The sequence below is a fragment of the Phaenicophaeus curvirostris genome, chromosome Z, assembly GCF_032191515.1.
Source record: "Phaenicophaeus curvirostris isolate KB17595 chromosome Z, BPBGC_Pcur_1.0, whole genome shotgun sequence".
Lineage (NCBI taxonomy): Eukaryota > Metazoa > Chordata > Aves > Cuculiformes > Cuculidae > Phaenicophaeus > Phaenicophaeus curvirostris.
In genome coordinates, this window is record NC_091431.1 from 39,119,580 (window position 1) to 39,136,052 (window position 16,473).

Consider the following 16,473-nt stretch of genomic DNA (forward strand, 5'->3'; position numbering starts at 1 on the left):
AGTGCAGAGTCCTGCACCTGGAGCACAACAACCCTATGCAGTGCTACAGACTAAGGGAAGAGTGGCTAGAAATCTGCCTGGAGGAGAAGGACCTGGGGGTGTTAATCAACAGCCGACTGAACATGAGCCAGCAGTGTGCCCAGGTGGCCAAGAAGGCCAATGGCATCTTGGCTTGTATCAGAAACGGCATGCCCAGCATGTCCAGGGAGGTTATTCTGCCTCTCTACTCGGCACTGGTGAGGCCGCACCTCAAATAGTGTGTTCAGTTCTGGGCCCCTCGCCACAAGAAGGATGTTGTGGCTCTGGAGCTTGTCCAGAGAAGAGCAACAAAGCTGGTGAAGAGGGTGGAGAGCTAGTCTTACAAGGTGTGTCTGAGGAATCTGGGGTTGTTTAGCCTTGAGAAGAGGAGGCTGAGGGAAGACCTTATTACTCTCTACAACTGCCTGAAAGGAGGTTGTAGAAAGGAGGGAGGTGGCCTCTTCTCTCAAGTGTCAGGGGAGAGGACAAGGGGGAATGTCCTCAAGGTCCACCAGGGGAGGTTCAGGCTGGATATCAGAAAAAAATTTTCACAGAAAGGGTCATTGGGCACTGGAACAAGCTGCCCAGGGAGGTGACTTAGCCACCGTCTCTTACTGTGTTCCCAGTAACATAATTCAGAAAAGTTACTTGCGGAGTGCTTTACTGAGAAATTGGCTGAGCAACAGTTTAAATTCCACATTGGATTGAGGGTAGGGGATCGTAGTGCCTGCAAGGATTTCATATGTAAGCTGAACAGAAGCTTCTGCAGACCCTAGGAACAAAGAGTGCCCTTCTGATCTAAACCCACTGTGTAAAGTCCCCAGAGGCTTGTTTCCGCTGGTTACTGCCATTATAATTTCCTAGATTCAGTCTTAACCATTGAACAGTTGATCTCTTGTGCTTTTCTACAACCTTTTTTTGCAAAAAGGTGGAGAGAGACCTGAAACAGTAGAGTCGCTTGTGGGTTGTTGTTCGCCATCTGGTGGTCGTGAAGGAAGGCACTTGAAATGACTATGAATGCCTAAGCTGATGTGATAGAATCGGTGTTATCGTTATTAAAAGCATTTATTACTGAACTTCAGATGAGAATTTTCTGAAGACAAAGGGGTTTTCGGGCTTTTGAGACAGCATTATTAGCGTTAACACTTTCAAGGGCTGCCTAATATGACTAGCGTGTTCTGCTTTTGTAATGGCTGTCTGCACTGGGATTGACTTCTCCCACTTGTGCTTTAGAAGTCTGTTCAATGTTTGTAAAATTTTTTTGAACTGAGTTATCAAAATCTAGCATTTGTGTTTTATTTTACTTACAGCTAGTGGTACAAGCATGTGAAATGTTGTCATTACAAGCATACTAACCTGATCGCCTTCTATGACAAAGTGACCCGGCTACTGGATGAGGGAAAGGCTGTGGATGTGGTCTTCCTGGACTTCAGCGAAGCCTTTGACACAGTTTCTCACAGCGTTCTGCTTGAGAAACTGTCAGCCTCTGGCCTGGACAGGCGCACACTCTCCTGGGTGGAAAACTGGTTGGATGGCCGGGCCCAGAGAGTGGTGGTAAATGGTGTGAAATCCAGCTGGAGGCCAGTGACAAGTGGGGTTCCCCAGGGCTCAGTGCTGGGTCCAGCCCTGTTCAATGTCTTCATCAATGATCTTGATGAAGGCATCGAGTGCACCCTGAGCAAGTTTGCGGACGACACTAAGCTGGGTGGAAGTGTCGATCTGCTGGAGGGTCGGGAGGCTCTGCAAAGGGATCTGAACAGGCTGGACCGCTGGGCAGAGTCCAACGGCATGAGGTTTAACAAGGCCAAATGCCGGGTCCTGCACTTGGGGCACAACAACCCTATGCAGTGCTACAGACTGGGAGAAGTCTGTCTAGAAAGCTGCCTGGAGGAGAGGGACCTGGGGGTGTTGGTTGACAGCCGACTGAATATGAGCCAGCAGTGTGCCCAGGTGGCCAAGAAGGCCAATGGCATCTTGGCTTGTATCAGAAACGGCGTGACCAGCAGGTCCAGGGAGGTTATCCTCCCTCTGTACTCGGCACTGGTGAGACCGCTCCTCGAATACTGTGTTCAGTTCTGGGCCCCTCACCACAAGAAGGATGTTGAGGCTCTGGAGAGAGTCCAGAGAAGAGCAACAAAGCTGGTGAAAGGGCTGGAGAACAGGCCTTATGAGGAGCGGCTGAGAGAGCTGGGGTTGTTTAGCCTGGAGAAGAGGAGGCTGAGGGGTGACCTCATTGCTCTCTACAACTACCTGAAAGGACGTTGTAGAGAGGAGGGTGCTGGCCTCTTCTCCCAAGTGACAGGGGACAGGACAAGAGGGAATGGCTTCAAGCTCCGCCAGGGGAGGTTTAGGCTAGACGTTAGGAAAAAATTCTTTACAGAAAGGGTCATTGGGCACTGGAACAGGCTGCCCAGGGAGGTGGTTGAGTCACCTTCCCTGGAGGCGTTTAAGGCACGGGTGGACGAGGTGCTGAGGGACATGGTTTAGTGTTTGGTAGGAACGGTTGGACTCGGTGATCCGGTGGGTCTCTTCCAACCTGGTTATTCTGTGATTCTGTGATTCTGTCAGTTCCCAGAAATAAAACGCTAGATACTCCTTTGGCCTACACAGATCTTTTCTTACTTTGGTGTGTATCTTATCACAGAATCACAGAATCACAGAATAACCAGGTTGGAAGAGACCCACCGGATCACCGAGTCCAACCGTTCCTACCAAACACTAAACCATGTCCCTCAGCACCTCGTCCACCCGTGCCTTAAACGCCTCCAGGGAAGGTGACTCAACCACCTCCCTGGGCAGCCTGTTCCAGTGCCCAATGACCCTTTCTGTAAAGAATTTTTTCCTAACGTCTAGCCTAAACCTCCCCTGGCGGAGCTTGAAGCCATTCCCTCTTGTCCTGTCCCCTGTCACTTGGGAGAAGAGGCCAGCACCCTCCTCTCTACAACGTCCTTTCAGGTAGTTGTAGAGAGCAATGAGGTCACCCCTCAGCCTCCTCTTCTCCAGGCTAAACAACCCCAGCTCTCTCAGCCGCTCCTCATAAGGCCTGTTCTCCAGCCCTTTCACCAGCTTTGTTGCTCTTCTCTGGACTCTCTCCAGAGCCTCAACATCCTTCTTGTGGTGAGGGGCCCAGAACTGAACACAGTATTCGAGGAGCGGTCTCACCAGTGCCGAGTACAGAGGGAGGATAACCTCCCTGGACCTGCTGGTCACGCCGTTTCTGATACAAGCCAAGATGCCATTGGCCTTCTTGGCCACCTGGGCACACTGCTGGCTCATATTCAGTCGGCTGTCAACCAACACCCCCAGGTCCCTCTCCTCCAGGCAGCTTTCTAGACAGACTTCTCCCAGTCTGTAGCACTGCATAGGGTTGTTGTGCCCCAAGTGCAGGACCCGGCATTTGGCCTTGTTAAACCTCATGCCGTTGGACTCTGCCCAGCGGTCCAGCCTGTTCAGATCCCTTTGCAGAGCCTCCCGACCCTCCAGCAGATCGACACTTCCACCCAGCTTAGTGTCGTCCGCAAACTTGCTCAGGGTGCACTCGATGCCTTCATCAAGATCATTGATGAAGACATTGAACAGGGCTGGACCCAGCACTGAGCCCTGGGGAACCCCACTTGTCACTGGCCTCCAGCTGGATTTCACACCATTTACCACCACTCTCTGGGCCCGGCCATCCAACCAGTTTTCCACCCAGGAGAGTGTGCGCCTGTCCAGGCCAGAGGCTGACAGTTTCTCAAGCAGAACGCTGTGAGAAACTGTGTCAAAGGCTTTGCTGAAGTCCAGGAAGACCACATCCACAGCCTTTCCCTCATCCAGTAGCCGGGTCACTTTGTCATAGAAGGCGATCAGGTTAGTCTGGCAAGACCTGCCTTTTGTGAACCCGTGTTGACTGGGCCTGATCACCCGGTTCTCTTGCATGTGCTTCATGATAGCACTCAAGATCACCTGTTCCATGACTTTCCCTGGCACTGAGGTCAGACTGACAGGTCTGTAGTTTCCTGGGTCCTCCCTGCGGCCCTTTTTGTAGATGGGCACAACATCAGCCAGCCTCCAGTCCAGTGGGACTTCCCCAGTCTTCCAGGACTGTTGGAAGATGATGGAAAGGGGTTTGGCCAGCACATCTGCCAGCTCCTTCAGTACCCTAGGGTGAATCCCGTCCGGCCCCATAGACTTGTGACTGTCCAGTCGGGCTAGCAAGGCTCTGACCACCTCCTCTTGGATCACGGGAGCCTCATTATGCTCCTCTAGCTCCTGGGTTTGTACACAGACGGAACGACCCTCCTTACGACTAAAGACTGAGGCAAAGAAGGCATTAAGTACCTCAGCCTTTTCCTCATCCCCTGTTACTGTTGTCCCTTCTGTGTCCAATAGGGACTGTATGGTCTCCCTAGTCCGCCTTTTATTATTTATATATTTGTAGAAAGATTTTTTGTTATCTTTCACTGACTTGGCCAATCCAATTTCTAGCTGAGCCTTAGCCCTTCTGATTTTTTCCCTACACAATCTCACTTCCCTCCTGTAGTCCACCCAAGAGGCCTGTCCCTTCTTCCAGAGGCCATAAACATTTCTTTTCTTCTTGATATCCCTCAAGATCTCTCCATTCAACCAATTGACGTATTTTATATTTGCCTGTATTGCAGGCAGTAGTGACTGTTTGGTCTTAAGAGCATTCTTTCACATTCTCCCTGCCTTCTATAATAAACTATAGTGCAAACATTTAAAGAGGCTGCTCCTTCTAGGTTGTACACTGCCTTGTTTGCCTGTAGCCTTAATAGGCAGGGGTTTTCATCTGAAAAAAAGTATTTTAAAAAGAGTTTTCAGATCATGGTCCCACTTCCAACTTTTTCACCATGCTGTTGAGTTTCTTTTTGCTGTTGCAACAACACTGACCAGGAACTGCTTGCTGTTCCTCTCTAGTAAAACGTAACGGTTTTGAGTTGAACAAAAGGTCTACAGAAGGTTGAACATCAATCTGCCTGTTGCTACATTCATTGTTTAAGCATTTTTGATTTGCAGACCTCCTACAAGTGTTAAAGGGAAAATAAAAGCTCTGTACAACACATAGAAAGTCTGTAGACAGTGGATTTTTTTAGTTCTCCTTCACAGACCCTTTGGAAATAATTAATTCATAACTACACACAGCAAACTGTAGGGTAAAAGGCTCACCACATTTTACTGCTCAAAACCATCTTACAAGTGCAAAAAGAGAAGTCACAATCAAGATGAAATATTGCCAGGTTCCCAGTGACTTGCAACCACTGATCAATTTGATGCTGTGCTTTGAAGTTTCCACAAGGTTTTTTTCTGAATTGCTTTCCCATACACAGGAAATTGAAGTGTGCCTGACTAGTCCGTCACTCACAGATCTCCTTTCTCATTAAGAATCAAATATGTATTACTGATTCTTCTGGAATAAATCAAAGTTCTGTTTTCATGCAGATGTCAAATACCTCTTCAGTTTCAGAAGTAGTTAGAATTTACTCTCCATTTCATTTCAGTGGCAGAGCAAGCTGAGTCAATTGATAACCCACTGCATGAAGCTGCCAAACGTGGTAAGTGTAACTTGGGTTTTAGTTGTGTAAGGACAATTTATTTCTTTTCTGCCAAAATAATATTATCTTTAAAATTAAGTTGTCTTGCCTGTTTTGGTTGTCTGGTATCTTGAACAAGCTATTTGGTAGGTTTTGCAGCATTAAGAAGCTGAGCTGGCTTACAGCTTGGTAGAACAGCCACTCTGTGGTTGTATAGACAGAAAAGAGTTTGCTGCCAGCTGTTTAACTACGCAGGGATGTAAAGGTCTTCTGGGAGTTGAAGAAAAGATATTTGGTATGTCTTGGACTGTTCTTTTTATGAATTATAAGTCTTGCTGCTAATCGCTGTTTCTCCTCATAAATGCATAGGACTGACACCCTGCAGGAAGAATTGCATGCCTTTAATGGTTCTGTTAACCTTTCAAAGAAAAAAGTAATAAAAACTGAATTTCTTTCAGGCAACCTGAGCTGGTTGAGAGAGTGTTTGGATAATCGAGTTGGGGTCAATGGCTTAGACAAAGCTGGAAACACAGCTCTGTACTGGGCATGCCACGGAGGCCACAAAGGTACAGAGAATTAACTTTTAAATGATTGTTTTCTGCTTTTCTTGCTTTCTTTGTTAACCTGTTTGCTAAAATTGCAGTACTAAATGAAAAAGGCAGGATTTTTTACGTGTCTGTCTATTTTTTTTTGAAAGAAAACTTAAAGCTAGAAGAGGTGTTCAGCTCCATCAGATGCTCTTTGTTTTGTTGTTGCTGTTGAAGCAGGCACTCTAATCAGCATAACTATTAGAAGTGGAGTGGGAAGAACAAGACACCAAAAAGAAGCATTGTATTGTTTTGGATATTTTATGCAGTAGCATTTCTTTGTGACTGGTGGTTTCTTGCTCAAGCAGTCTAACTGTTACAGATTTTCATTAGCTGATTGGATTGCTTTTTTGCTTAATATTAACTAAATTTTAAACTATGAACACAAAAAAGCTTATTTCATTTCCGCTAATTTTTTTTTTCTTTATTTCACCCCCCCCCACTATTTTCTGCAGATATAGTGGATGTTCTGTTTACCCAGGGAAACCTAGAGTTAAATCAACAGGTAGGTTAAACCAGCAGACCTTTACAGTAAACATGTGATGTGTTTCATCTTTGGTACAAGCTGAAAGGTTTTTTGCTGTATTTTAATCCTGTTGCTTTTCCCTCTAACTCCACAGAACAAATTGGGAGACACAGCTTTGCATGCTGCTGCATGGAAAGGTTATGCAGATATTGTAGAGATGCTGCTGGCAAAGGGTAAAGATCTTGACCAAGGTTTCAACAATCTGTGTGGCAGACTAGATTCCTGAATGTTTATTAATCTGTATTTTTTTGACTGTTTCCTATAACCCAAGTACAGTTCTTAGCCAGCTTACCTGCCTGACTTTGAGCCTTGCAGAAAATTATGGTAGCTGTTTGGAAAGTAGACATCTCACCTGCTCAAGATAAATTTCATCCTGCTTTACAGACAAAACTAGGCACTTAACCCCAGAACAGCAATAATATGTATTTCCTGTAAAGGTAGAGCAGCCACTGAATTCCCTAGGCAACACTAAGTTGTGGGAGAGCATCCATGGCTTTTAGTCTGCTTCAGAGCAGTCCACAGATGAGATGTGTCTGTTACTGTTCTACCCATTCTGCTGAGTACTGAAACTTGTATTGTAGTACCATAGTCAAGGGATAGTTGGGACAGTGATTAATGTTGAAAATTTTGTATCATAAAGGAGCAAGAACAGATCTGAAGAACAATGAGAAGAAACTGGCTTTAGACATGGCAACCAATGCAGTTTGTGCTTCCCTGCTTAAGAAGAAACAGAGTGCAGGTATTTCTGATTTTGTCATTCTGATACATGTTTTTGTAACTGTTGATATGTTGATAGCTCTATAAAACGCTTGGGAGCTGCATAGGCTGAGAGTTGTATTTGGAAGCATTCACCTGAGAGGTGAACAGCAGAGCTATGTATTTTTTCATATTCAGTGTTGCTGACTCCACACAACATGCTATCTTGTGTGAGCCAGAGGCAAAAGTGTTAAAAAGATGTGGAAATAGAAAAGGAAGGAAATGGAAGACAGGCCCTTCAGTGTGGAGAGACAGAAAGAAAACAAGGGTAGAAAATATTTTAAAAGCAGCATACTAGGAGGGACAGGATATGAGAGTAAAACAATGTGGCATATTACCCCTTATGCCTCTCTGTTACTCCAAACTAGCCAAACAAAACCCAGCAGACATTCCTCTTGTATTTTCTGATTGCTAGGTTTTTTTAAGTTTCCTGTTCCCGTATCTCTGAGTGATTCTCTAATAGAGAAATAAAGAAATAATGTCATCCTGCTTCCTACTTAGGTTCATCTGTTCTAATAGAACACTGTCCATATACAAAAGAATTTAAAAGATTCAAGGCTGTTTTAAAGAACTGAACAAAGACTGAATTGTTGAGTATGCATAATTGATGTTATGTGTAGTATCCAAGAGGCTGAATTTAACATGGAAACCCTACAAAGCAAACCTGCTTAAAAGCACATGCAGAGTTACAGCTTGTGCCAGTGGGATATGCAGTCTAGTAATTATTGTCACATGGTTAGCAAGAACAGAGGGAATGCTAACCTGTGGGTGGTTAGCAGTTATGGCAATTAAATGGTGCAATAGCTGACTGCTGTTTTAGAAGCCCAAGAAGAGCAGTTGCAGCAAAAATACCATCCAGCTTTTTGACAGAGGTGACATCAAGATTTCCTAGAAAACCCTAATGGATTACTTCCATCAATTTTGACTCTGGAGAAAGCAGTTTTAACAAAGGGCAGAATTTTTTTGTTTCTGCATTTCTTTTCTGTGTTAATTGGCTAGGGGCACTCACATCAATTGTAGGCACCTGGTAGAGGAGCAATCTCTGTTCTGATGTCCCTAACAATTGGGTTAACTTAGCTGATATAAGAAAATGAAACGTATACTTCTGGTGCATTTGCTTCACTTCCTTTAAATTAATTTTGTTACATGGCTGACTGATTTTTCTTCATTAGTCTTTCATGTATCACCAGTTTCTAGTACTTTCACACGTATCTTTTCTTGTTTGCCTTGATATAAGAACTGATGTTTTCAGTGTAACTGCATTTTCAATATTAGCTTTCTTGTTTGTTTTTCTGTCTTAATCTCGCCTTTTCTATTCTCTGTGACACCACTGATATGTATACTTTTCTAGTATTTTGTATGCTCTTGATTATATTCATTTCATTCTTCTGTGGCTATTGATTCTACATTTCAGTATTATCAATGTCTTTGAGCGAGGTGATTGTTCTTTTTCAGAGGTTCAGTCCTGCACCAGTAGTCTTCCTGTCCCATTTCACACTTTTCCTGTTCGGATATGGCTTCTACATAATCCATTATTTGGTTTTATCCAAGGGAGCTTACTTTGCTTCCACTTCAGTGGGTTTTTTGAGTTTTATATGTATACAGACACAAACACACAAACTCATTCAAATAAGATTGTTGAAATATATTTTAAGAAATGAAAGTTATTAAAGTCCTGTCATAGAAATGCAAAAAGATTGTGTCATTTGCGCTCCTGAATTGAAGGAGCAACTGTAATACGGAAGAATTGGGGTTTTTCCTTTCTTGAAGCATGGATAGGACTCTACAACTGCTTTTCTTTCCTTTCTTCCACTGCTGCTTGTCCTACCCAAAAAGCAAAAGAAAAACATTTTCTTAGATTTCTTCTACCACAACAGTTGAGCAGGTCGGTTTTAAATTTACTCATTTTAATTTTTCCAGAAGTCTAGGATAACATGTTTATCACATCTGTGAAGTATGTTGGTCTTGTTGTGTCTGCACTTGCTAATTTTTAATAGTTTATCCTAATATGTTATTGCAAAGCTTGAGCTGACTAGGATCTTGTGGTTTCTGGCTCTCGGTTGTAGAGTGTACTACAATATACTACAGTAATATACATCATATATAGTCCATATTCTTATTCCCATTTTTATAAAATCTGTAGGCAAATAATCATCTGTCACAGAAAGCTCATACTTTTTACCTTTTAACAGTCCCACAGGTAGATAAGTTCTCCAGGCACTGCTGCACATGCAATGAGTATACTTCTACTGCTCCTGTTTTCTGCTTACTATCCTTGAGAAAATAAAAGGTTATTAAGTAGATATAAGAAATATTTATTGAGGAAAAAAAATGTAAGTGAGAAAAGAGGGGAGGGAAGGAATAGACAGAATGTGTTTGATTTTAAACAAGGAATGGCAGTCTGCTAGGTACATAGAACAAAACCATTGAGGCTCTTCCACCAATTCATAGAATCATAGAATAACCAGGTTGGAAGAGACCCACCGGATCATCGAGTCCAACCATTCCTATCAAACACTAAATCATGCCCCTTAGCACCTCGTCCACCCGTGCCTTAAACACCTCCAGGGAAGGTGACTCAACCACCTCCCTGGGCAGCCTGTTCCAGTGCCCAATGACCCTTTCTGTGAAGAATTTTTTCCTAATGTCCAGCTTAAATCTCCCCTGGTGGAGCTTCAGGCCATTCCTTCTTGTCCTGTCCCCTGTCACTTGTGAGAAGAGGCCATCACCCTCCTCTCTACAACCTCCTTTCAGGTAGTTGTAGAGAGCAATGAGGTCTCCCCTCAGCCTCCTCTTCTCAAGGCTAAACAGCCCCAGCTCTCTCAGTTGTGCTGCCCTTTCCATCATCTTCCAACAGTCCTGGAAGACTGGGGAAGTTCTACTGGACTGGAGGCTGGCTGATGTTGTTTAGAGATTGGTGGGAATGGTTGGACTCGATGATCCGGTGGGTCTCTTCCAACCTGGTGACTCTATGATTCTGTGATCTGCCAGCTCCTTCGATACCCTTGGATGAATCCCATCCAGCCCTATAGACTTGTGGGTGTCTAGTCAGGCTAGCAAGGCTCTGACCACCTCCTCTTGGATTGTGGGAGCCTCATTTTGCTCCTGTAGCTCCTGGGTTTATACAGAGATGCAACAACTTTCTTTACAATTAAAGACTGAGGCAAAGAAGGCATTAAGTACCTCAACCTTTTCCTCATCCCCTGTCACTGTTGTTCCTTCTGCGTCCAATAGGGACTGTATGGTCTCCCGAGTCCTCCTTTTATTATTTATATATTTATAGAAAGATTTTTTGTTATCTTTCACAGACTTTGCCAATCTGATTTCTAGTTCAGCCTTAGCCCTGCTGATTTTTTTCTCTACACAATCTCACTTCCCTCCTGTAGTCCACCCAAGAGGCCTGTCCCCTCTTCCAGAGCCCATAAACGTTTCTCTTCTTGATATCACTCAAGATCTCTGTTCAACCAAGCTGTTTTTCTCCACTGCCGGCTTTTTTTCTGGAACACAGGAATGGCTTTCTCTTGAGCTGATAGGATTTCCTTTTTGAAGAGCTCCCAGCCCTCATGGGCTTCCCTGCCCTTAAGTACTGTCTCCCATGAGACTTTGCCAACCAGCCTTCTGAAGAGTTCAAGGTCTGCCCTCTGGAAATTTGATGCTACTGTCCTGCTTACCACCCTCTTCACTTCACCTAGAACAGAAAACCCCATCATGGCATGATCACTTAGTCCTAGGCGTCCACCTACTGCCACATCCCCCACAAGGCCTTCTTTGTTCACAAACAGCAGGTCCAAGAGGGCACCTTCCCTTGTTGCTTCATTCACCAGCTGTGCAAGGAAGTTGTCTTCCACGCACTCCAGGAACCTCCTAGACTGCTTCCTTTCTGCCCTACTGTACTTCCAGCAGATATCAGGAAGATTGAAGTCTCCCACAAGAACAAGAGGCATTGATCTAGAGATTAACCCCAGCTGTTAATAGAAGAGCTCATCAGCTGCTTCTCCTTGGCTGGGTGGTCTGTAACAGACTCCCATCACAAAATCTACCTTCTGGTGGGCTCCTCTGATTTTGACCCACAGGCACTCAATCTCCTCATCGCCACAATCCGTCTCAGTGGTGTCCAAGTCCTCCCTTACAAACAGGGCTACCCTGCCTCCTCTCCTACCCTTCCTATCCCACCTGAAGAGTTTGTACCCCACCATAGCTGCACTAATGTTATATGAGTCGTCCCACCATGATTCCGTGATGGCAACGACATCATAGGCTCCTTGCCCTATGACAGCTTCCAGCTCTTCCTTCTTATTGCCCATGCTGCATGCATTGGTGTAAATGCACTTCAGCTGAGCTGCCGATCCTTCAGCCCTCTTAGAGGGAACAGAGTTTGTTCCCAATTGCCTGGGAGTAACTGGAGTAGCTAGCACCAGAGTGCCTGCATCTCCCTTAGCACCCCCAGGTGTGTTTTCCCCCACTTTCTGTGTGGTGATGTACTGGTGGTCCTCTCCAGCACACCCTCTCCGAATCACCAGTGCTCCACGTCCAGGCTCGCTCCTGTCTAGCCTGGTCTCAACCCCCTCCTCCTTCACATCTAGTTTAAAGCTCGATTTATGAGCTTAGCTAGGTTTCTAGCAAGGGCTTTAGCCCCCCTATGAGACACACGTGTCCCATCCTTAGCAACAAAGCCTGGGGGTGCCTGAGCCACCCCATGATCAAAGAAGCCAAAGCCCCTTTCCTCACACCAGGCTCAGAGCCAGGCACTAATCGAATTCTTCTTCCTGACTTCCAGCTCCTCTTTATTTAGCCTTGGGATGGAGCAGAATACTATTTGTGCCCCAGAGCCCTCCATCATTTTCCCAATGGCCCTGAAGTCTTTCTTGATGGCTTTGGTCTTTCTGTTTACTAGATCATCATTACCATTTTGGACTACTGTCAGAGGATAGCAGTCTGTCTTGTGGACCAGGGAAGGAAGTTTTCTAGCTACCTCCTTCACTGATGCCCCCAGTAAGCAGCAGACCTCTCTGTGGAGTGGGTCCGGTCTGCAAATGGGTCCCTCCATTCATTTTAGGAGGGAGTCCCCTACAACAATCACCCTCCTCTTCCTCTTAATGGAGGATGTTTTTATCTTTTTCTGAGGATGGTGCAGCCTAGGAAAGGATTCTAGGCTGTGGGAGCCATCATCCTCATCCTCAGGGTTGGATTCCACCTGCAGCACATGGTACTTGTTCACCTGGGGGATCTGGGGTTTTGCTCTCTGGTTGAGAGGAGCAGGTTTCCTTTGTCTGGCAGGAACTTGCTGCCACTCCCCATCTCTTGTTCCCCCAGCCTTGCAGTTTGCAGGTGGATGGTGTTTGGACACACGAGCTCCAGCAGGCTGCTGAGTTAGTGAGAGGGCACTTCTCCACTGGCCCCGCGGTAGCTGCCGGGACCCAGTCCTTTCAACCATCCTTTCGTTGGTGATTTAAAGCTAATATATAGAAAAAAGAATTAAAGAGTTGTACAACTTCCAAGGAGCCAGAAGATGGCTCTTGAAGGTCATAAACAGACTAAATCTTATATATAGAAGAGGTGATTATTGGCTTAGCTGTATCTTTGAGGTACAGATCTACAGCCCTATCTGTGTAGTGCTAACATTTCTAAGTGACAGAGGAATCAGTTTTCCCAGGTGCTGTTTTACAGGCATTGCAAATGTGAGGCTTTTTCTAATTTTATTCTGTATTAAGAGAGTGCTTTGTTTCTTTCCAGGTACAATCCGAACATTAAGTAATGCGGAGGAATACCTCGATGATGAAGACTCCGATTAGCTTTTTTTCATTCAACCTAAAGAACTACAGCTTGCGTTGCTTATGTCATTCCCAAAACATATCTTTACAACTGTAAAAATATCTTACTTAGAGTATTGCAGTCTTCCAATATAGCATATAAATGAGAGGGTGAAATCGTATTTTCCAAAGGAATGATCTTCATGTGTGATAGAAGATGCTGCACTTTAAATCGGAGTTCCTCCAAAGTTATCTCACAGGGGAAGTGTGGCATACCCTTATTGAATAAGGATCGTCTTCTAAACTCACAGGTTTCATCTCGGGCCCTTTCAGCAAGTGCCTTGCATCTCTGAAACACAGCCCAAAAACTGAAAGGTCCCTCTGGGAGAGCGGGAAACCATTTCTAACATTTCCCAGAACTTCCCTAGATATAGATTGCTTTGTGCAGATAAGATAGGGTTGGCAGACCCAGTAAATGACTGGCAGATATGAATGGAGATTCAGCTATAGAGAGTGACCATCTTTTGCCTACATAGAGCCAGCAAGACAAGATTTGGCTTTTTTTTTTTTAAAAAAAAATCATAACATTTTTTTCCCCTCATTCCTTCCCGTACCCCTCTAAGTGAAGAGTAGAATGACATGGGATGATCTGTCCCTGGATGCCTTGTTTTCTCTAGTGCTGTGGGCCCAATCCCTGAAATATAAACTCAGGTGAAATGCTTGCTTGTCACTTTTCCTTGGGAAATGCAATTAATTTTTGACCTAGTGACTTGATTGTTTTGCTTTTTGAAGTGCATTATGCTGAAATAATTCATAGTTAAAGGATGGCAGAATATTTTTTTATTTATTCTGCCTAATTTTTTTTTTACTGATCTCTTGCTTTTATTTTTTAAAAGTGTTCTTATATTTTGTCCTAAATTACCTCAAACCTTAAGTTTGTTTGAAGGAATGAGGAAAAAAGTATATCAAATATACCACAGGTATTTTTAGAAGAGGTATTTGAAGCTGAACTTTTAAAATTTATTGCTTCTTTCTGTGAATTAGAGAGAACTAAAAACTAAATTGAGCCACCTCCAAGCTTCCCTGCAGAGTTAAAAACCAATTTCTTCCTTCAGATGGCTCAAATAGCTGCAGCCAAATGTTATACCCTACTGAGGGATACTTTCTTACTGTGATGGTGAAATATGTTAGAAGTTTTTGATATTCAATCTTATTTTCAGTTTTTGTTGCTAACTTTCATATTAGCAACTTCAATAGATTTAGTCTAACTCAGCGGTTTGTTGTATTTAAAAAAATAAAAAAGTGCTTTAAAAAGACAAAAAAAATGCTCTTATAAAATATTGGGGATAAACTAAAAGCTGTTGAAAAGATTGGGGATAAATAAACATCACACTAAGTATTTTAGAGATTAAGAGAAGTCTAGAGGACTCTTAACATCCCACTTTTAAAATATATGGAACCAGATTTTTTTATTTGTATTATTCTGGAAAGAACTAGGTACAGATAAAGCTTGTTAAATGAGCACTTGCCAAATAAGGCAATGTTTGATTGACTAGAACTGTGTAAGATGGAGACATTGCACAAGTAGTCATCTGCAGATATAATTCTAAACTGTTTAAGTGTTAAAACCATGGAACAGATGGTTTAGACGTATGAAATACTTTGGTCAGCTGAACAGTGATGTTTTATTTTGTATGAACTTGGAAGATCCTACAGGGGAAGAAATAAAAACCAAAGCCACCAAATTTTTCTCTCCAGCTTTCATTACGTCAGTTGTTGAACGTGACTTATACACAGAGACTCTCCTTTTTATTGGCCAGCTAATTTTTCTAGCCCAGTCAGGCCATATGTTATGCTGCAATCTTACAGTGCAGGCAAAAAAAAAGGACTTGTAGTAGGAGGCTAGAGATGCAAGAAGGTTCATTTGTGTGACATAAGTCTCTTTCCTGCACATATGAAGCTCACAAAGTTATTCAGTGGCCATGGGGAGAATGGCTCTCAATTCTCCAATCACCATTTTCTCTATCAAGCTTTGGAGGCAGAGTGTATTCATAAATAACTCTTAGTGTGATGTCTTTTGCAGTTGTGGGTTCAACATCGTAGCAGTTCCTTGCAGCATTTGGTTGAAAAATGTAACATTATGCACCTCTGTGGAACTGGTTGCTGCTGGAAGACCCTGCAGACAGGTGTAGGTGCTGTAGGGGAAGAATGGTGACTGAGGTAAGATTTGTCCCAAAGATTGCCTGTGAAGTCCTCACTGGACTGTCCTGAGGGTGGCACATTTACATTACAAGGCAGCTTGGTAGTGCTGTAATTTGTTTCTAGGAGGAAAATTACTGCTTCCCCCTACAGCTCCCAACTTTATTTTTTCTTGTTCAACTCCCTACTCATCTTGTAAAATACAAATCACTGTGAAAACTTTCAGGCAATAAATTACTTTTTGCCTAATGATAGCTGTTCTATTTTGATATAGAAAGCAGAGGGAAGGTCTTGCAGCTAGCAGAAATTACAGTTGGAGTAAGATGATACGATGCCTTACTATTGTCGCTATGCAAGCCTACTTACTCCCTTCTCTCAAGTATTTGTGTTGCTACAGGCTTTTGGATAAATTTAGGACTTTACAAGGGCAGCTACATTCACATTTGTAACAACAGGAAAACCAGGTTTTTAATAAGAGCAGCAAAACAAAAGTTGTCAAGCTCATGGTGTTTCCTGACTGCACGTTGAAGAATATTCTGTGCTTCTGGTTGAATCATGTGTGCACCTTTCTATTGAAGATCAGCTATGTTTCAGTTAGAGGTGCTGTGCTGTTAAGGGATAGAAGTTGTTCTGATTTCTTAGAGGCTTTTTAGAACAATCAGTAAATTCTCTGTCAGTTTCATAAAAATTAAAATGCTTAACCTGTATTTACTGGAAGAGAAAATGGAACATTTCTTGAACTGTTCTTAGGCAGTCTGTGTGGTCAGTCTTCAGGTTATTATTTTTTAAGAGGACAAAACCGCCTTACTTGATACAGCTTTTGAATGTTCATCGCATAGAATGTAATTGCTTAAAACACTTAAGGTCACATTAAATGTGACTGGCTACAAAGCCAGCTGTTTGAGCATGCAGCATATATCACTGGATAAAAGATTTGTTTTCAGCCACTACCATCTAATGAAGCCATTGAAGTGGAAAACTGGGGCAGGGTAAAAAGTAGCAGGCTATCAGTCTCCTGTTTCTTGACCCAGAGGTAAGCTGAAGTTACAAAAAGTGCTTCAAGATAATGCCAGTCATATTGTACTTTGATCATATCAAGAGACAGA

The 16,473-nt window shown here is 43.5% G+C and overlaps 1 protein-coding gene across 1 annotated transcript in view; it reads left to right on the forward strand.

The window, feature by feature from the left end:
• OSTF1 (osteoclast stimulating factor 1) overlaps nucleotides 1-16,074 on the forward strand; it is a 28,527-nt gene extending 12,453 nt beyond the window's left edge. The window contains exons 5-10 of the mRNA XM_069881211.1: nucleotides 5,517-5,570; nucleotides 6,008-6,115; nucleotides 6,592-6,641; nucleotides 6,757-6,835; nucleotides 7,303-7,401; nucleotides 13,152-16,074. Coding sequence (XP_069737312.1) covers nucleotides 5,517-5,570; nucleotides 6,008-6,115; nucleotides 6,592-6,641; nucleotides 6,757-6,835; nucleotides 7,303-7,401; nucleotides 13,152-13,210 — 449 coding nt within the window. The 3' untranslated portion in view covers nucleotides 13,211-16,074. The remainder of the gene's footprint in view (nucleotides 1-5,516; nucleotides 5,571-6,007; nucleotides 6,116-6,591; nucleotides 6,642-6,756; nucleotides 6,836-7,302; nucleotides 7,402-13,151) is intronic.
• The last annotated feature ends 399 nt before the right edge of the window (nucleotides 16,075-16,473 follow it).